Raw genomic sequence first — 20,179 nt, forward strand, 5'->3', positions numbered from 1 at the left:
CCAGCAGGGGAAGGAGGGTTTGGGGATGGAATCATGAGGGGCTGAGACTATTAACAAAGGGGACTTGGAGTGGACGAGACCAGGAGGAAGCTTGTCCAGGCATAAGGCTGTGAGGGGGCATGACCATGAAGGGACCAGGGTGTGAGTGGGGACCAGGACAAGCCTGTGAGGAGACCCTGTCTTGAGGTAAAGGAGTCTCACAGCTGGTGCTGTGAGCGGTGGCCAGAAGGGCAACATGAGGGTAGGGCTGGGAAAGCAAGGGGGCCCGAAGGGAGGAGACTGCAACAGGCAGCTTGAGAGGGTAGAACTTCCCTCTGGCCTTTAAATATTAGGGTTCCTATGTCCTCAAGGAAGCCAGGGAGGCTGGGGTTGTGGGAAGGGAGCCGATCCACTCATATCCAGTCTGGCTGTGCAGGCCCATCTCCCGGTCCCACATCTTGGCTCATGTTATCTCATCCCCACAGTGTGGAGGGTGATGCCCCAGGCAGTGACCTGAGCACAGCGGTTGATAGTCCTGGGAGCCAACCCCCCTACCGGCTGAGCCAGCTGCCCCCCACCAGCAGCCACATGGGGGGCCCCCCAGCTGGGGTGGGCCTTCCTTGGGCTCAGCGAACTCGCCTCCAGCCAGCCAGTGTCGCCTTGAGGAAGCAGGAGGAGGAGGAGATAAAGCGCTCCAAGGCCCTATCGGACAGCTACGAACTCTCCACGGACCTGCAAGACAAGAAGGTGCAGAGGAGACAGACAGCTCTGGCGGGGAATGAGAGTGGGAATGGGGGGCCCTGAGAGAACCAAGGGAGGGATCAGGGTGTGACCCTCAAGGAAGGGTGGTATCCAGGGGAGGCATGGGGAGCCTAGAATAGAAGACTAGCTCTAGGATCCTTCACCCTACTAGGGACTCACTCCCTCATTCACCACCCATCCGCTGAGTCTTGTTTACTCAGCAAATATGGATTGAGCTCCAAGCCCATGCTGGAGACATAAAGATGAATGGGACCACGACCCAGTCCTCCAAAATCTGTCTGATAGGAGAAGGACACACATAAATTGACACTTCCAGAAGAGTGTGCTATAGTATAACATATATATCACACAGGATATCAGTTAGTTAAAAAAAAAAAAAAGTGGGAGGGGCACAAAAATGCCATGAATAGGAAAAAAAAAACCTGGAAGGACATATACCAAAATGTTAATTGTGGTTTTCCTAGGTATCGGGACTTTAGGTGAACCAATCTTCCTTCCTCCCTTCTTTCCTTCCTTCTTTCTTTCCTTCCTTCCTTCCTTCCTTCCTTCCTTCCTTCCTTCCTTCCTTCTTTCCCTTTCTCTCCACTCTCCCTCCCTTCCTCCCTCCCTCTCTTCTTTCTCTCTCTCTTTCTCTTTCCTCCTTCTTACTCCCAACTTATTTTTTACTTTCTTTCCATTTTTGGCTTCTGTGGGTTCTTTTTCAAACTGTTTTTGGGATAACAAACATCTACTTCCTATAAATAAGAAAGAAAACCGCAGGGGTGCCTGGGTGGCTCAGTCAGTTAAGCGTCTGCCTTTGGCTCAGGTCCGGGGATTGAGCCCCAGATTGGGCTCCCTGCTCAGTAGAGAGTCTGCTTCTCCTTCGCCCTCTCCCTCTCCCTCTGCCTCTGCCCCTGCTTATGTTCTCTATCTCTGTCAAATAAATAAATAAAATATTTAAAGAGAAAGAAAGGAGGAAAGAAAGAAAACCACAAGCCAGCCCCATGTGACAAGTGCTATCTGAGATTAAAGTGAGGACCCAACACAGAGCACAACCTGGAGTGTCCAGGCAGCTCTAAGCAGCTAGCTGTGACTGGGGGTGGTGGTGTGGTTGAGGCCCAGGGAGAAGAATGAGGCTATAGAGGGTTTCTGACCTTGTTTTCCTCCATCTTCCCCATGCTAGGTGGAAATGCTGGAGAGGAAGTATGGAGGCTCCTTCCTGAGCCGCAGGGCCGCCAGGACCATCCAGACAGCCTTTCGCCAGTACCGCATGAACAAGAACTTTGAGCGGCTCCGAAGCTCAGCTTCTGAGAGCCGCATGTCCCGCCGCATCATCCTTTCCAACATGCGGATGCAGTTCTCCTTCGAGGAGTATGAGAAGGCCCAGAACCCCGCGTACTTCGAGGGCAAGCCTGCCTCGCTGGACGAGGGTGCCATGGCTGGTGCCCGGAGCCACCGGCTTGAACGAGGGCTCCCCTATGGAGGCTCCTGTGGAGGGGGCATCGATGGTGGGGGAAGCTCAGTCACCACATCTGGAGAGTTTTCTAATGACATCACAGAGCTCGAGGACTCCTTCTCCAAACAGGTCAGCATCCATGAAAAGGGCCTTTCCTCCCCAGCCCCATACTCTGGCTATTCCTATGGCTCTCACCTATATTCCAAACTGAAAGAAGTTGCCTAGCAAGCATTTGAGTCAGGGCTGTGAGATTGATGAGAAAGAATTGGCCAGATAAAAAATCATGTAGTTAAAACAAGCAAGTTAAAAATCTATGTGGGATCACAGTCTCTGAAGACTTGACTGGTACTGATGAGTGTGCTTCCAAACTCACTCATTTGACTACTGGCAGGAAAATTCAGGTCCTTACCATGTGGGCATCTCTATGGGACTGCTCATGGTGTGGCTTCCCCCAGAGCAAGGGGTCTGAGAGAGGGGGAGGGAGAGAGAGAAAGAGAGAGAGAGAGCGAGCAGAGTGAACAAGAGTTCTCAAGAAGGAAGCTGTAGTCTTTCATAACCTAATCTTTGAAGTGACATTCCATCACTTCTGCCATATACTGTTGGTTCCACAGACCACACCTGGGACATAAAGGTGTGGATCCCAAGAGGTAGGGATCTTTAGAGACCATTTTGGAGGCTAGATACCACAGGGAAACAGGGTTGCCAGTCATGGTTCAGAGTTTCAAGTGATAAATATTACAGATTTCCTAAGACATAACCAGACAGAGGAGTCTGGGACCGCAGAGGAAGCCGGGATTTCGGTTTACCCTGGGGGATGGCAGAGGCAAGAAATGTGGATTGAATCAGGGTGGAGGCAGCATTTGGCTTGGGTCTATAGGGACATGAAGGAGGTATTGAGATATCTGAGAAGGGACCTTGTCACTGCCATTATACAGCTCCTGTGAGCTCACAATGGCTCCCTGGGAGCTATTTTATATACTGCAGAGGACCTGTGGAGGGGGAGGGGAATTCCTTCTTCTTGGCTGACCCACTAGGAAGATTCCCCTCTTCTCCCTCCCTTCCTCTCTTCCTCCCTCCCTCTCCGCTCCCTCCCCTCTTCCTTCCCTTCCTCATTCCTCCCTTGCACCATCCCACCCTCCTCCCCTACATCTTTCCTCCCTCTCTCTCCCTTTCCCTCTTCCCCTTTCCTCCTACACAGGTAAAGTCTCTGGCTGAATCCATTGATGAGGCCCTGAACTGCCACCCATCAGGGCCCATGTCTGAGGAGCCAGGGTCAGCCCAACTGGAGAAGCGGGAGTCAAAGGAACAGCAAGAGGACAGCTCAGCCACATCCTTCAGTGATCTTCCCCTCTACCTGGATGACCCAGTTCCCCCACCATCCCCTGAACGACTGCCCAGCACAGAGCCCCCACCCCAGGGCCGGGCTGAGTTCTGGGCACCAGCCCCTCTCCCGCCAGTTACTCCACCAGTGCCACCAGGGACCCGGGAAGATGGTGCCCGTGAGGAAGCCACTCGCAGGGGTCCCGGGTGCTTGGAGTGCCGGGATTTCCGGCTGCGGGCCGCTCACCTTCCCCTGCTTACCATTGAGCCTCCTAGTGACAGCTCCGTGGACCTGAGTGACCGCTCAGATCGCGGCTCTGTCCACCGCCAGCTGGTGTACGAGGCTGACGGCTGCAGCCCCCATGGGACCCTGAAGCACAAGGGGCCACCAGGCAGGGCCCCAATCCCCCACCGCCACTACCCAGCCCCGGAGGGCCCAGCCCCAGCCCCACCAGGGCCCCTGCCACCAGCCCCCAGCAGTGGCACTGGACCCAGTGGTGTGGCTGGGGGTCGGAGGTTGGGGAAGTGCGAGGCAGCAGGCGAGAACTCTGATGGTGGAGATAATGAGAGCCTTGAGAGCTCCAGCAATTCCAATGAGACCATCAACTGCAGTTCTGGTTCCTCTTCGAGAGACAGCCTGAGGGAGCCTCCTGCCACAGGTCTGTGCAAGCAGACTTACCAGCGAGAGACGAGGCACAGCTGGGACTCGCCAGCCTTTAACAACGACGTGGTACAGAGGCGGCACTACAGAATTGGCCTCAACCTGTTTAATAAGTACGTGCTCCCTGATCCTGCCTCCGCACCTGTTTCTACCCTGCTGGGGGTGCTTTGACTGGGGCGGGGGTGCTGAACTCCAAGCAGAGATCCTGCTTCCCCTTGCTGTCCTCTTATTTCATGGATGGGGCTTCTCCCCAGCTTTTCAGGGAAGAGGATTGGCAACAGGGTGGCAGAATAGAAAGCCCTCCCCACCGCGCGCACACACACACACACACACACACACACACACACACACACACACACCCCGTCAGAGGCAGTTCTAGTCTTCATACTGCCTCTGACTGGCTATGTGACCTTGGGCAAGTAACTTCCTTCTCTGGGCCCCAGTTCACCGTCTCTAGGGATGGATTCTGAACCTCGGTTCTTCCACATCCCCTTTTTGGTGGGGGAGGTAATATGATGTATAAAGAGCCCTGCTCTGAGTAACAGGCACCCTGGGCCCCAACCTGACTTCAGCTGAACTCTGTGTGCAGCCATGGGCAAGGTGTGTGCCTTCCTTAGGGTTTCAGTTCTTCCACCTATTGATTAGCAGGGTGTGTAATGTTTGAAGTTCTGGGGGGCATGGTGGGTGCTGGAGTCATCAGTAACCATGATTGAGCTCTTTCTAGGTGCCTGATCTTGTTGCCAGGTGCTTAGGAGTGGGGTAGAAGTGTGACATTTGGTCAGAAAATAATTAGAAAGCAAATGCTCTGTGTCTTTATAGCCTAGGAGACACTGCCACCTGTATTTACTTCTCACAATAGCTCAGTAAGGTGGGAAGTAGTGTCCCCGTTTATATTATAAAAAAGAACTGAGGCTTGGAGAAGTAAAAGGAGTTGTCCTGTGTCATACAACTGGTAAGTAATGGGTTTGAGACTCTGGTGGCACCAAAGTCTTTTCCAAATTCCAGCGTTGTGGCGTCCTAAGGCTCTGGGGTTCTGACTATGGGATAGTTCAGACCCAGATTTGGCCTTGTGGAAAGTAGGGAGTATCTTCTCTGTCAAACCACCCACAGAGGCTGGGTAATACTTTGTCTTAGTGGGATGTGGGAGGCAGACAGAGTAACCTCTTCACCTTCCTATTCTGAGGGTCTGTGACCCAGAGAGAAGGGCTTCGCCTGGAGCTCATGCCTTTTCCTGGGACTCCTCTGTGCCCCCTGGGAATATCAAAGCCCCTGGCATATAGCAGCCTCCCATTAGATCTTCATTTTCTTTCCATTGTAGTGTGGCTCCAGTAAAGAAAGCAGTTGGGTTGAGGATACCTTGGAAATTTGGAAGCTCTGCAAGAGTATCTTCCTCTGCCTGGGCCTGTTTTCTCACCTGTACTGTGGTGGCATTGGACCAAATTATGTATTCAGTTGACTGCATAGCAAGGAAGTTGTCTTGGTTCTCTGAGGCAGTGGTTGAGCCCCAAGTTAGTGCAAGTAGTGGGGACAGGGGGCGGAGCTCCAGGCGGACAGCCATCTCATCTACCTCCCCTCTTTCTGCAGGAAGCCAGAGAAGGGTATCCAGTATCTGATCGAGCGGGGCTTCCTGTCAGACACACCGGTGGGAGTGGCTCACTTTATCCTGGAGCGGAAAGGCCTGAGCCGGCAGATGATAGGGGAATTCCTAGGGAACCGGCAGAAGCAGTTCAACAGAGATGTGTTGGAGTGAGGACCCCAGGAAGGGGCAGAGACTGGGCTGGGGCTTCCTGGAAAAGGAGGGCAGGAGGGAGGAAGTGGGCAGCTGGTCTGTTGTGCTCAGATGAGCTTGACAAAACAGGATGAAGAGACTTTCCTGTTCCCGTACCCCTGTACTTCACAAAAGCTCTCATCTCTCTTGGCTCTATGCCCAAAAGTCTTTCTGGGTGGCCCGGCTTATCCCCTGCCCTGCTTTGGGCCCCCATTTTCCTGTCTCTGAAATGAGTGGGTCAGTGGAAAGGACCCCGAGTAACCATGTAGTCTGGCCCTGACTTTTTGGGGGTGGATTCCATTTCGAACATTCCTTCCTCATAAGGACCTGCTAGGGACCATGGGTCCAGATTTTGGAAGTCTTGTCAGTGGGGGTGTCCGTCCATTTAGGCAGGTCAGGGTAGGTCAGAGGTTTTCTGCAGAGGACTTGAGAGTGCCATACCCACTTCTGTGTTTCTCAGCTGTGTGGTGGATGAGATGGACTTCTCCTCCATGGATTTGGATGATGCACTCCGAAAGTTCCAGTCCCACATCCGGGTTCAAGGCGAGGCCCAGAAAGTGGAGCGACTCATTGAAGCCTTCAGGTGTGCCTGTTTCCCCACTCTCCCCAAGCAAGATTGGGGGTGGGATGGGGATGGGGAGAGGGGTCAGTACAGTGTGCATCTCCAAGTTACCTCTCTGGGCCTCCTACTTTCCTCACCAGAAAATGGAAATGATAAATCCTATCTTGCCAGGCAGTTGTACAGTTGTGAGGATCAGAGGTAGTGTGCCTAAAGTGTTTGGTTCAGCATCTGGGACGTGGGCATCCAATAGGTGACAACAGCAGCCACAGCTAATATTTGTTGAGCACTTACCAGGTATCAGGTGCTAAGCTGGGCACTTTACACAATTATTTCTCTGAATGCTCACAACAACCCTGTGAGGTAGGTGCTTTTATTGTGATTCCCATGCTGCAGATAAGAAATCAGAAATTTAGAGAGGTTAAGTAACTTGCTCAGGGTCATAAAGTGAGTAAGAGGCAGAGCCAGGACTTGAACTCAAGGGTGTTTGCTTTCATGACCAGATGCCCTTAACTTAGTAGAGTTAATGCTTTGGGGATTAGGCAGACCTGGATAGAAATCCTGGCCCCATCACTTTGGGGTATTTAGCAGAGAAACAGAAGAATTCCTAAGAACTTGTTGCCCATAATGGGAGAAGGATTTGACTTGTTAGTCAGAAAGATCTGGATTTTCATCTTGTCTTCACCATTTACCAGCTCTATTACCCTGAGAAAGATACCTCTTCACTTTGGGCCTCATTACTTCCTCTGTCACATGGGGCTGCTAATAGCTACTTTGTAGAATTCTGATAGGATTACATGACACAAGGTACCTAAGTCCCCTAGCAGAGCTCCGAAGAGGTAGTGGTTGTGATTTTTACACACTAGTGTTGGGGAAACTGAAGAAAGAGGTTGTACCCAAAAGGCTTGGGAGTATTTCTTGGGGGAGAGGGTTGGTGGCACCAGACTCAGGACAGAGGGGCAATGGTGGGTAGGTGAAGATTACTGGTGCCTGACCCTGGCCCTGATCCTGCCCTGCAGCCAACGATACTGTGTGTGTAACCCAGCCCTCGTGCGCCAGTTCCGGAATCCAGACACCATCTTCATCCTTGCTTTTGCTATCATTCTTCTCAATACTGACATGTACAGTCCCAGCGTCAAGGCTGAACGCAAGATGAAACTAGATGACTTCATCAAGAACCTGAGAGGTGACCCCAGGTCCCCCTGTTGGCTTGTCCTGTCCTTCCCTTTGGAAGGGAGAGTGGGCAGGGTGGGAGTGGGCTGGGGAAGGAGGAGGGAGATCATATAGGCTCCCTGGATATTAACCTGTGATGTTCTCTGATTTCCTCCAAAGCTGCCATATTCCCTTATTAATTCACTCAAATACTTGTCCATCCACTCATTCCTGCACTGAACACTGACTGAGTGGGTTCTGGGGTTACAACAGTGGATGTGAGAGATGAAAGCCCTGGCTCTTACAGAGCTTATTCTAATCCACCCAGGCATTGACGCATCACTCCCTCTTCCCCTCTCCTCTTTATTTATGCTCATAAAGGCTCATTTAATTATGCTCTGTGCTCCTTCTCCATCCATACATTTATTGATTCCCTTGATCAGCCAGCCAGACGGCCAGCCAACCAACACTGAATGCCTCATGTGTGCCCGGCCCTGCAATGGGGACTTAGGACACCGTAGCCCCTGCCCCGAGAGAGCTCCCGGTTTGTGGGACTGACTTATAGTACCAGATACCCAACACAAGAGAATAAATAAGTGAATCATGATGTCAGGCCGAAAGTGCAGTCAGAGCTCAGAGGTAGGAGAGCCCACCTTCAATACACTTCCTGGAGGAAGTAGTATTTTCATTTTTAAGATTGACCTTCAAGGCATAGACAATGTGACAATGTGACAGAATAGCAACAGAGGAGGCTTACCTAGCAGTAAGAATAAAAAGGCACAGAGGTAGGAAAAGTTGTTGGGAGAACAATTAAGATGGGGTGGACGACCTAGTCAGAAAGGTCAGTTGGAATCAATATATGAGGGCCTCAAATGCGAGGTGAAAGGTGTCACCTTGACCTTTTTTCTTGGTTTATTGTGTTGATATCAAGCCTGTCATCTCACTAAAGAGCAGCCTACTAAAAGCGGCACAGATGTTAGTATTATTTAAACAGAAATGAAAGAGAGCAATAGATTTGAGGAAAAACAAACAGATGAGACAAATTGGCTGACCGACAGGCTTTGCACGGTTGCTGGGCTTAAGCTCTCTGGCAGCTGAGATAAAAAGATGATGTGATGAAGGATGTTCCCTTAGCACCTGTCCAAGGAGGAGATGTGGCATTTCCAAAGGAGAATACAGTTTCTCTAGCAGAAGATTTAGGGGGAAGAGTGAGTGGGTTTCACTCAGCAGACAGGAGTGGAGAAGGATGGTAGACTCGGGGGGAGGGAGTTAGATCAGAGGCCATCTGGAGCTGTCTTCCAGACTCCTGCTGTTAGTCATTTGTTCATTCACTCATTCTCCCCTTTCTTTCTCCCTCCCTCCTCCTCTGTATGTATATGTGTATGTGTGCATACATATGGTTACATGCATACACATGTGTGTGCATACATATATGTGTATATATACGTGTGTGCATATATTATTGTATATGTGTATATGTATTTGGAGAGGAGGTACTTCCTCTCTATGTATATGTGTGCATATACATATATTTGTACATACATTTATACATATATATGTATTATGTATGTGTATATCTTTCCCCCTCCAATTATTAAATAAATAAACAAGCGAAATGAATACTTGCTCATGCCCAGAAATTTTGGAAATAGAGCAAATGAGAAAAAATTTGTTTAATTGTCCTGAATTCTGCTGCCTAGAGGCAGCCATGGTTGATATTTTGCTGTTTTCTAGTCTTTTTTCCCCCTCAGCATATGTAACTTTTTATACAGTTAAGATCACAGTTAAGCTGTGAATGTAATTTTTATCCTGCTCTTTCCACTTACTTTGCTCCAGGAATTTTCTCAGGCTTTTTTATAAACATCAAGTTTTTAATAGCTATAAATTATTAAGTGGATATATTCAGCTTTAGTTGACTATTCCTCTATTGTGAGGACTTAGGTTGTTTCAAAGTTTTCCTGTGGGTAAGTAGCACTTGCACATGTATCTCTGCACTGTTTCTGAGCAGTTCCTTAGGGTAGATTCCTAAAAGAAGAACCCCAGAATATTTAGGCTTTTGCCAGGTTGCCTTCCAAAACAGTTATGTTAATATATGTGCCCACTTCCCTGCCCTTTTACTAACACTGGCTATATCATCTAATGCTATTTTTGCTAGTTAGAAGGGAAAAAAAAGTACCTGATTATTTTAATCCCAGGTGCTCTGAGTTGCTTAGAAAAAATCCCCATGCTGGGAAAGAAAGCAACTGGGTATCCAGTTGTTTGCTGAACAATAGTCCTTGGTGAAGAGCAGCTCTTCTGGCCCAGTCCTAAGGGACTGAGGGGTGCCCACTGCCTCCAGTCCCAGCCATTGCTTGCCTGCAGGAGTCTGGGTGTGAGGTATTGTGGAGAACCACTACCACCCACTCCCCACATTTATACAATATGCCTCTGTGTTACTCCCCTACCCAGGGGTTGACAATGGTGAAGACATCCCCCGAGACCTCCTGGTGGGCATCTACCAGCGTATCCAGGGGCGTGAACTGAGGACCAATGATGACCATGTGTCCCAGGTGCAGGCCGTGGAGCGCATGATTGTGGGCAAAAAACCAGTAAGTGCCTTGGGAGGCTACAGAGGGGACAGGGTTTGGGTTGGCTTCTCCCAGAGTGGTAGGTAAGCCAGTAGCCCTCTCAGAGCCCCAGACTCCCCTCTCCTGCTGACTGGAGTGAGTGATAATGCGTTCTCAGGGGTCATGGTGCAGAGTGCAATGCTCTTAGGGGAATGCATCTAGCACATTGTTTTGTTTTTAAAGATTTTATTTTATTTACTCATGAGAGATACAGAGTGAGAGAGAGAGAGAGAGAGAGAGGCAGAGGGAGAAGCAGGCTCCACGCAGGGAGCCCGACGTGGGACTCCATCCCGGGTCTCCAGGATCAGGCCCTGGGTCGCAGGCGGCGCTAAACCGCTGCGCCACTGGGGCTGCCCGCATCTAGCACATTGTAAGACACATAATGGGTGCTGTGTAAATACTAGCATCCTTCCCACCTCTGGTTTTGCCTCTCCATCTCAGGTGAGGAGCCAAGCTCATAGTTAGCTGATAACCCAAATGAAGTACACGCTTTAGTCTTGTGGTCAACAGACATTTACAGATGCCTTTCCACAGAGCCCAGCATTGCACCAGGGAGTAGGGACATAGATATGAATCAGATAGAGTCTTGTCCTTGGGGGCACTCAGAGCCTGGGAGTGGGGGGTGTCAGACAGCGCAATACTTCTGCATCATAGTTAGTCTAAGGGGGCATAAAGGAGGGAAAGGTCACGGCACCTGGGTGGCTCAGTTGGTTGGGCATCTGCTTTCAGTTTGGGTCATGATCTCAGGGTCCTGGATCAAGCCCTGCATCAGGCTCCCTGCTGCACAGGGAGTCTGCTTCTCCCTCTCCCTCTGCCCCTTCGCCCCACTCATGTGCACGTTCTCTCTCAAATAGATAAATCAAATCTTAAAGAGGGAGAAGTCATTTTCAGTCCAGGGAAATCAGAAACAGCTTTTTGGAAGAGACAACACTAGAACTGGGGTTTGGAGGAAGAGTGGAATATGGAGCTGGGCAAGAAAGGCATTCCAGTGATGCCTGGATGACTCAGTGGCTGAGTGTCTGCCTTTGGCTCAAGGCGAGATCCTGGGGTCCTGGGATTGAGTCCCACATTGGGCTCCCCACAGGGAACCTGCTTTTCCCTCTGCCTCTCTCTCTCTCTCTCTTTCTCATGAATAAATAAATAATATTTAAAAAATAAAAAGAAAAGAAAAGAAAGGCATTCCAGACAGAGAAAGCTATTAGGACAAAGGCAAGCCTAGGCCTTTGTTGTTTAGACTCCTTGTGTCAGAGTGACAGTGAGTGATATGTATCAGAGGTAAACTTCCTCTTGAGGTTGAGTGATAAGGTGCCAGAGGCCTGAAGCTGGTATTCTAGCCTTGTTGACACCTATTTCTTCATGCCTGTCTAGGTCTTGTCTCTTCCTCACCGTCGACTGGTTTGCTGCTGTCAACTCTATGAGGTGCCAGATCCAAACCGCCCGCAGAGGCTAGGGTTGCATCAGCGGGAAGTCTTCCTCTTCAATGATCTCCTTGTGGTATGAGTGATCTCCTTGTGGTATGAGGATACCTTGTAGTATCCTATGTGGGGGTGGAGATGAAGGGGAGGTGGTAAGTTCAGACCCTGGGTCCAGTATGAACCATGCTAACATTGGCAGGTGGAGGCATGGTGGGTGAGGTGCTTTATCATGTGATCTGTGCAGTCCTGGATAAGGCACTGGATAAGGCCCTCTGCCCCTCTATTACCTTTTGCGTTCTTTTGGAGGTAGTGACAGTGGCATAAGGGGAGAAAATGTGAGGAGCAGGGGAGCTGACAGGCCTACAGTCTGGGAAGTGGTAGGAAACGTCCCCATCCATCTCAGTACCCCAGAGTGCTGGCTGGAAGGAGGTGAACCTGTGACCCTGGGGTCACTCTGAAACCTTTGGGTGGTCAGGACACTTGAAGTGATTCTTAAAACCAAGCTCATCACCACTACATCTTTTAGAGCTGGGACTCTTAAGGACTCTGCCAGTAGGAAAAGAATTTCAGGGCCTCCTGTCCAACCTCTTACCCGGTGCAAGAACTAGTTTCCTGCATGGCCCCCTGCCTGCATGACTGCAGAGAGAAGGCTGCCTTCCTCTAAGGCAGCCAGTTTCCTGGTTAGACAGCTCTGATTGATAGAAACTGTCTCCCAATGAGTCTCCACTAACCATCTTCCTCGGGTCCTTGCAATCACAGAGAACAAGTGTTCTCCTGCTCTGAGACAGCTTCCCAGGGATTTGAGGACAGTGACCTGTCTCCCCCACCACCCACCCCTGTGGTCTTCTGTGCTTTAGAACAGGGTCTCTCAATTTCAACATTATTGACATTTGGGGCGGGATAACTCTTTGTTGTAGGGGCTATCCTATGCATCAGAGGACATTTAGCAGCATCCCTGGTCTCTACCTACTATATACCAGTAGCACTCCTTTCAACCAAAACTGTTTCCAGACATTGCTAGATATCCCCCCAGGGTTCAAAGTCGCCCCTGGTTGAGAATTGCCACTTTAGATGAAGCCCCTCTGATGCTTTTGCTAAGCCTTAATTTCCTCCTCTGTGAAGTGGGGCTAATCCCTCTCTCATGGGGTTGCCATGAGGATGGAGTTAAGAAGTTGGATGTGGAAGAACCTAACCCAGAGGAATGATTGGTCCACACAGCTGCTGAGTAAATGTCTCAGTACCTGTCACATACTGACACCTGTGTGTGTCCAGCCCCATACTAGGCACTGGGTTCCCAGAGATGAATGAGACTCAGTCCTTGTTCTCAGGACTAAAAAAAAAGGAAAGAAAAGAAAAAAAAATGCTTTGCATAACCATGCACTGTAACCATCCTGAAATGAAATACTTTGCTTTTAAACACTACTTGTAGACTGTTTGAGATGTTCACAGCCTATGGTGGTTGAATCTAGAGTGCTCAAGTACGTGCTCAAGTACTTGGTAAAGACCTTGGGGTATTGAGAGAGGAAGACTCAAGACATCCATTCCTTGGCATTTGCCATTGTTTTGCTGGGTTCGGGCGTGGGGGGGGTGGGGGGGTGGGGGGGTGGGGGGGTGGGAGGGGTGAGCAAGAGACAGGAAAACGAGACTCCTCTTGGCACTTCTGGTCCAGCAGGGGGCAATCCACCCTCAGAGTGCTCACCTAAAGCCTCTTGGTGAAAGGCACTGAAGCAGCACTCTCAAGTTCCAAAAAGGGGAGGGGGGGCACCTAGGTGGCTCAGTCGGTGAAGGGTCTGCGTCTGGACTAGAGTCCAGGAATCAAGCCCCCCCCATCAGGCTCATCAGGCTCATCAGGCTTAGCAAGTAGTCTGCAAGTAGTAGTAGTCTGCAAGCAAGTAGTCTGCTTCTCCTTCTCCCTCTGCCCCTCCCTCCCATTCATTCTCTTTTTCAAATAAATAAATGAAATCGTTTTTAAAAAGTGGGGGGCAGGATGGGGGAGTCTGTGAGAGGTGTTAGGTAGAACAGACTTTCTGGAGAGAACAGCCTTCAGTTACCTCCTATAAAAATCGTAAATGCCTGTTATATGCGTCATTACATCAGGAACTTGCGTTTTCTCCCCGTCTGCTCCTTAAGCTTCAGTTTTTCCCAATTTGTGGGTATGAGTGTTTGTGTGTTTGTGTGTGTGTGTGTGTGTGTGTGTGTGTTAGTGGCAGTGGGAGGGGAGGGCGGCTGTAAGAAATAGGTGTCATATGGAAATTCCTCACCCCAAACTCTGCCTTTTGTCTTTTTCCCGCCCCCCTGCCAAAGGTCACCAAAATTTTCCAGAAGAAGAAGATCTTGGTGACGTACAGCTTCCGTCAGTCCTTTCCTCTCGTGGAAATGCACATGCAGCTCTTCCAGAATTCATGTGAGTCCTTCCTTGGATCCCAGCATCCCCAAAGTCTATGCTATAGCCCCTGTACTCATCCTTCATCCATACCAATCTCCAGTTTTTGGAGTCCTTTACAACTGGACCAAGGTCTCCAAAGCACCTACTTGGTCCTAGGATGGCAGGGCAGGCCAGGGTGAGGTATAATTTGGGTCTGTGCCCTGGGGAGCTCGTGGTCTGGCAGAGAGCTGTGGTGTGTATGTTTTCCGGTGGGCCGAAGAGATGGTGATCACACTGTGCTTTGCAGGACTGAGCCAGTGGAGCTTTGTGGGGTGGCAGCACAAGCAATGTGAGTAGAGGCAGAGGTGTGAAGGAAGGGGTTCGAGAGAGCAGCTAGGGTTCACTTTGCCTTTATATCTGGAATAGAGGAAGTAATGGGGCCATAACTACCAGGAACTTGGGGGGGCTTGGGGGGGGGCAAAGGGGAGCCACTGAAGATGCTGGAGCAGGAGAGGAAGATGGAATTGAGAAAAATGCGTTCACATATGAGCCATTTTGCTTCCATCCTGACGAAGGTGCCCGACCTCCCGCTTCCCCGCAGATTACCAGTTTGGGATCAAGTTGCTGTCTGCAGTACCTGGCGGGGAGCGCAAAGTCCTCATCATCTTCAATGCCCCCAGCCTCCAGGACCGGCTGCGCTTCACTTCTGACTTGCGTGAGTCCATCGCTGAGGTTCAGGAGATGGAGAAATACCGCGTGGAGTGTGAGTATTGCAGCCACGCCTCTTTCCCCTTTCCCTGACACAGTATCCCACAGACACCAAGAATCCTGTCCTCTGAGAATCTCAGAGTTGAGGGTTAGCTTGTCCAACCTTCCTACCCTCATTCTAGGAGCCTTTCAGCCTCTGCTTGAATACCTTCAGTGACAAGGGGCTCATTACCTCTGAACTGCAGATTATTATTCCAAGCCCTAATTATGAATCAACTCCTTCTCTTGAAAGGCAGCAGGGAGAAGAATCAGGGTACCAGAGGTAGGACTCTAGTTTCAGATCCCAGGTATGCTACTTATTATTTAGATAAACGGGGACAAGTTGCCTGACTCCCCGAGCCCCAATTTCTTCATACATGACATTGGAAAAATGAAATCTCCTTCACAGAGTTGTGGAGATTCAGTGAGGTAAGGGAGACAGGGTGTCCTCTTCTCACATTCAGGTTCCTGAGCAGTGTCCTCATTGCCCATCCTTCTGGCCACCAGAAGCCACATCAAGTCACTTAAAGCATATATAATGGAAAGTGGTGATTACATCTCATTCCACTCAGTGCCCTCCAAGTTTTCTCTTCTCCAGGATAAGCAACAGTTAAGTAACATGGTGTTGAGGAGAAAGGGGCAGGCAGACACAGAGAGAGAAACTAAGGCAGTGGACAGCTGCTCAGTGAGCTCATCATGGTTCCAGGGTCTACTCTTCTCCTCAGCAAAGCAGGGTCACACATTTCAGTTCCTTGAGACCAGATCCTTGAGACTCAGGGGATATTCAGAGAGGGGTGAGCATACCAAGATGAGGGGGAAGGCCGCAGACAGAAGTCTCCATGACCTCCTCCAGGAAATGAGGGTATAAAGAGGCTGGGGAGCTCAGGCTCTGGACTCAGGCAGACCTGCTTCCAGAGTATTGGCTCCCCGCCTTCCAGCCGTATGACCCTGGGCAAACTCTATGTATTCTTGGACTCTCAGTTTCTTTATCTGAAAACTGTGGATGGTGGTGCTTACCTCTGAACTGTTGTGAGATTGAGCAAGATCAAGTATGCATAGCACCCAGCATACTGCTGGCACATAACAGAGGATTGCATTCCTTTTGGTTTCCTGCTCCTGTCTTTCCAGGAGCCCTCTGCTCTGAGAACTGAGCAGACTTTGGAATGCTTGCCCTTTGCCATAATCTAGAAGATTCTTCCTACCCCTGGTGTGACCAACAGCTCTGAAGCTTTGTTTTGAAGGGTAGGGGTGGTTTGGGAGACTAGAATGAGAGTGGGCAGGGAAGCCAGGAACCAGAAGTTGCCAGAGGAAAGGGGGGGAATAGGAGGAACAGAGGGAAAACCCAGCTAGAGCTAGGGGAGATGGTGCAAAACAGGGCTGGGCACTATGGGGGGCTTCAGAGATGGAGCTGAAGTGGGAGGGAATGTGCTGAATGTCCAGGGGGCAAAGCAGGAGGCCTGGAGACAGAACGGGAAGGTTCATGGGGGGCTGGGGGCAGTTGGGTGGCCTTTAACTCCTGTTCCTGACCCTCTCTCCCTGTCTCCCCGACTGCCCCAGCGGAGCTAGAGAAGCAGAAAGGTATGATGCGGCCTAATGCCTCACAGCCTGGAGGGGCCAAGGACTCAGTCAATGGCACTCTGGCCCGCAGCAGCCTGGAGGACACATATGGGGCAGGCGATGGGCTCAAACGGGGCGCACTCAGCAGTTCCCTGCGAGACCTCTCTGACGCAGGCAAGTGTTTGGGGCCCCTGCCCTGGCCAAGGAGATGTGGGACCGGGTGTCCTCTCTGCCTCCTCTCACTGGCCTCCAGCCTTCCCTGCACCTGCCATACATGCACGCACCCTGCCTGCCTTCATCCAGAGCCCTGGGCGCTGCACTGCAGGGGGGCCTGGGAGCCAGGTCAGATCAGGTTGAGCCCAGAGTTTGGGCCAGGGAGTGTGAAGCGGGGCCACAGTCTTAGCTCCTCTCTCTTGCTGCTCCACCTCTCCTCTCCTCTTCTATCTCTCCAGCACCACCTTTCCTCCTCCATCTTTTCCTCCTCTCACTCCTCCTCCTCCTCCTCCATCTCTCCTCCTCCCTGCCTTCCCCTCTTCAATGGGGAAAAGGGAATAGGGGTGTCTATCTCCGGGAGGGGCCCAGGCCTGGTGCCCAGCTCTGGAGCCCAGCAGGGTGGGGAGAGGGGGTTGCTGCTCTGACGCTGGGCTCCTTGCTTATGGGTGCAGGGAAGCGGGGGCGGCGTAACAGCGTGGGATCGCTGGACAGCACCATCGAAGTAAGTGCCAGCTCCTGCCCCACATGTCCTCTGCATGAGCCCTGCCCTGCCATGGAGCCCCAGAGGAGGAGGGGACCTGTTGCTTCCCCCTCTTCCCTGACGGGAACCCTGAAGCTGCCTCTCCCGGCCACCCACTCTCTATCTGTCAACTCTGTCTGTCCTCACTCTGCCTGTCTCTCAGTCTTTTTTCCACTCTCCCTAGCCCCGCTCAATCCCAGGGCTGCTCCGAGTAGAGCTGTCCTTGGAGTTGAGCCATGAGAAGCTCTCACCTCCAAGTCCCTGCCCTTTGAGCCGGGGCAGGTCAATCTGTGTCTCTCTCTCGGGGCCTGACACTCTCCCTGCCTGCAAAATGGGGATGATGAAGAGGGATTACTTCTTCCTCTCCCAGTGGAGGCTCAGATGAGATAGTAGATGTGACAGCAGAGTTCTGCAAGCTGGGGAGCTCTGTGTACAAAGTATAGGACCACTATTGGTTTTCATGATGCCCTGGGGGTTCCTGTCTCCCCAGCTCCAGACCCCCAGGGGCCGGGTGGAGTTTAGGGTTGGGCATTTAGGAAGTCTAGACTGGCCTGACTTTCCCCCCCTCCCCGCTTCCAGGGGTCTGTTATTAGCAGTCCACGCCCTCACCAGAGGATGCCACCTCCGCCCCCACCCCCGCCGCCAGAGGAGTACAAGAGCCAGAGGCCCGTCTCCAACTCCTCATCCTTCCTGGGCTCCCTGTTTGGAAGCAAGCGGGGCAAGGGGCCCTTCCAGATGCCACCGCCGCCAACAGGCCAGGCTTCTGCCTCCTCTTCATCTGCTTCTTCCACCCACCACCACCACCACCACCACCACCACGGTCATAGCCATGGTGGCCTGGGAGTGCTACCTGATGGGCAGTCCAAGCTCCAGGCCCTGCATGCCCAATATTGCCAAGGACCAGGCCCTGCCCCACCACCCTACCTCCCACCCCAGCAACCTCCTCTCCCCCCACCTCCTCAGCAGCCCCCACCCTTGCCCCAGCTGGGCTCCATTCCACCACCTCCCGCCTCGGCCCCACCTGTGGGGCCACATCGCCACTTCCACGCCCACGGCCCAGTCCCAGGCCCCCAGCACTATACCTTGGGCCGGCCAGGCAGGGTGCCCAGACGGGGGGCTGGAGGACACCCTCAGTTTGCTCCACATGGCCGCCACCCCCTGCACCAGCCCACATCCCCATTGCCTCTGTACAGTCCTGCCCCCCAGCACCCTCCAGCCCACAAACAGGGCCCCAAGCACTTCATCTTCAGCCACCACCCACAGATGATGCCAGCAGCAGGAGCCACTGGGGGCCCTGGATCCCGGCCACCAGGAGGCTCCTATTCCCACCCTCACCACCCCCAGTCACCCTTGTCACCGCACTCACCCATCCCGCCCCACCCTTCCTACCCACCCCTGCCCCCACCCTCCCCCCACACCCCACACTCGCCCTTGCCACCCACCTCCCCCCATGGCCCACTGCACGCCTCTGGGCCCCCTGGCACGGCCAACCCACCCAGTGCAAACCCCAAGGCCAAGCCAAGCCGGATCAGCACCGTGGTCTGATGATGAATGGAGGGAGTGAGCTGGGGCCCAGGGAGGTCTGGGGATTCTACAAGAGATTCCCTGGTTTTTCCAAAATATATATACACATAGAGATGTCCTCCTCCCCACTTCCTCCCTGTCTCGGCACCCTTCCTCTAACCCCCAACAGTTGCCATGGGGTTTCCTTCCAGATTCAAGGATCTTTGCCACTTAAAGCCTGGACACAGGGCTCTCAAGCTCTGGGGAGTGGTGAGGACCTTTCGGAGATCCTTGACCTTTTTGTTTTTCCTCTCTCCACTCCCCCACCCACTCCCCACTCCCTGAGGTGGCCTCAGGCCTGAGAACCAATGTGAGCGACCTGTCAGCTCTAGCTGGTAGAGAAGGGCAGGTAGGTGTCAGGAGCAGTGAGGGTGAAGGCTTCCCCAGAGCACCTCTAGCCATGGGGGCCTAGGAGGGAGCTCTGTAGAGTTGTGGCCAAACCTTAGCTGGCTCAGCTCTCTCAGACCTCAGGGCCTGGCTAGATCCCTCCGTGTGTCTCTCCACCTGCTGGAGGAATGGGGCTATCAGTGCACTCAGTGGGTGGGCCCCCACTAACACTGGAGTGGGGGGGCCTCCCCCCACCCTCCGCAAGGGGCAACGCTTCCTCTCCAGAGCCAGCCTCTGTCCTCTCTCCAGTGGGCCCCAGCCTAGACCTCTTCAGCTTGATCAAAGTCCAGACAGGTTTTGGAGGGGGGTGCTCAGGTCTAGGATGAGAAGGGCACTGCCCTCCCTCACCCATGTTGCATGCCCCCCCATTCCCTTATACCTCCCCCGTCTACAACTGAAGACAATGCACTTTATAGATCTTGCCCACATACACCTCGCTGGGGCAGGGCACCCTGCATCAGCCCTGGGGAGAGAGGCTCCCAGAGGGCCACCATAAGCCCATGATGTTCCTTCCTGAGGCAGATTGAAGCCATCAGAGCAGGGGTTGGGAGCCAGGATGCCTGAGTCCTTCTGTCCATCAAAATGTCTGCTGCCTCTCCAGCCCCTTTACAGCCCTGTTTATTTATTATAAATATATTTTTTACAAACCCCAGCTCCTCTTCTTGCCCCGCATATCCAGCTCCTTTCTCAGCTCCTGCCTCCCTCTCCCCCCTCCACAGTGGGCTGCAGTACAGACAGACAGAGCCTGGCTGTATGAAGGTCCAAGGACCCAGGGGCTTGGGGTGGGGGAGGGCAGCAGCCGGAGGGGCTGTATGGAGAGGAGCTGGGGTTCAGGCATTGTCTTTTTTCCTCCTTGTATATAAGAATGTATATTTGATGCCTCATAAAAGACCTTGTGCTCACCTCCCGCCTCTGCCTCCTACTTATGCCCCTTCCCCCTGGGTGGAGCCCATGGAGAAAGAGGCCTTAGCCCAGAGAGGTAAGGAGCTAAGGGTAGCAGCTCAGGCAGCTGGGTGGGTGAAATGCCTTGGTTGGGTGGGAGGTGGGGAAGAGGGAGGTTTCCCTGTCTCAGCTCATTAGCTGCCCAGGTGACAGCAGCAAGGATGTGGGCTCTGGAGTTGATCCAGTTCAAATCCTGAAGCTTTCCCTTCTGAGGCATGCACACTTGGG

The 20,179-nt window shown here is 52.3% G+C and overlaps 1 protein-coding gene across 9 annotated transcripts in view; it reads left to right on the plus strand.

The window, feature by feature from the left end:
* The window catches only part of IQSEC2 (IQ motif and Sec7 domain ArfGEF 2), a 79,728-nt gene extending 59,817 nt beyond the window's left edge, over positions 1 to 19,911 (plus strand). For 5 of the 9 annotated variants that reach the window (XM_077887355.1, XM_077887356.1, XM_077887358.1 and 2 more), the window contains 13 exons: positions 465 to 726; positions 1,904 to 2,305; positions 3,375 to 4,270; positions 5,742 to 5,903; positions 6,386 to 6,508; positions 7,504 to 7,670; positions 10,085 to 10,224; positions 11,611 to 11,736; positions 13,962 to 14,061; positions 14,624 to 14,785; positions 16,327 to 16,500; positions 16,992 to 17,041; positions 17,639 to 19,911. In XM_077887355.1, coding sequence (XP_077743481.1) covers positions 465 to 726; positions 1,904 to 2,305; positions 3,375 to 4,270; positions 5,742 to 5,903; positions 6,386 to 6,508; positions 7,504 to 7,670; positions 10,085 to 10,224; positions 11,611 to 11,736; positions 13,962 to 14,061; positions 14,624 to 14,785; positions 16,327 to 16,500; positions 16,992 to 17,041; positions 17,639 to 18,604 — 3,730 coding nt within the window. In that variant the 3' untranslated portion in view covers positions 18,605 to 19,911. Of the gene's footprint in view, positions 1 to 464; positions 727 to 1,903; positions 2,306 to 3,374; positions 4,271 to 5,741; positions 5,904 to 6,385; positions 6,509 to 7,503; positions 7,671 to 10,084; positions 10,225 to 11,610; positions 11,737 to 13,961; positions 14,062 to 14,623; positions 14,786 to 14,912; positions 15,053 to 15,233; positions 15,379 to 16,326; positions 16,501 to 16,991; positions 17,042 to 17,638 lie in introns of those variants that run through there. The other 4 variants (XR_013374367.1, XR_013374366.1, XR_013374368.1 and 1 more) reach the window with 4 other exon arrangements.
* The last annotated feature ends 268 nt before the right edge of the window (positions 19,912 to 20,179 follow it).

This window comes from Canis aureus, chromosome X, assembly GCF_053574225.1.
Source record: "Canis aureus isolate CA01 chromosome X, VMU_Caureus_v.1.0, whole genome shotgun sequence".
In the NCBI taxonomy this organism is placed as follows: Eukaryota; Metazoa; Chordata; class Mammalia; order Carnivora; family Canidae; genus Canis; species Canis aureus.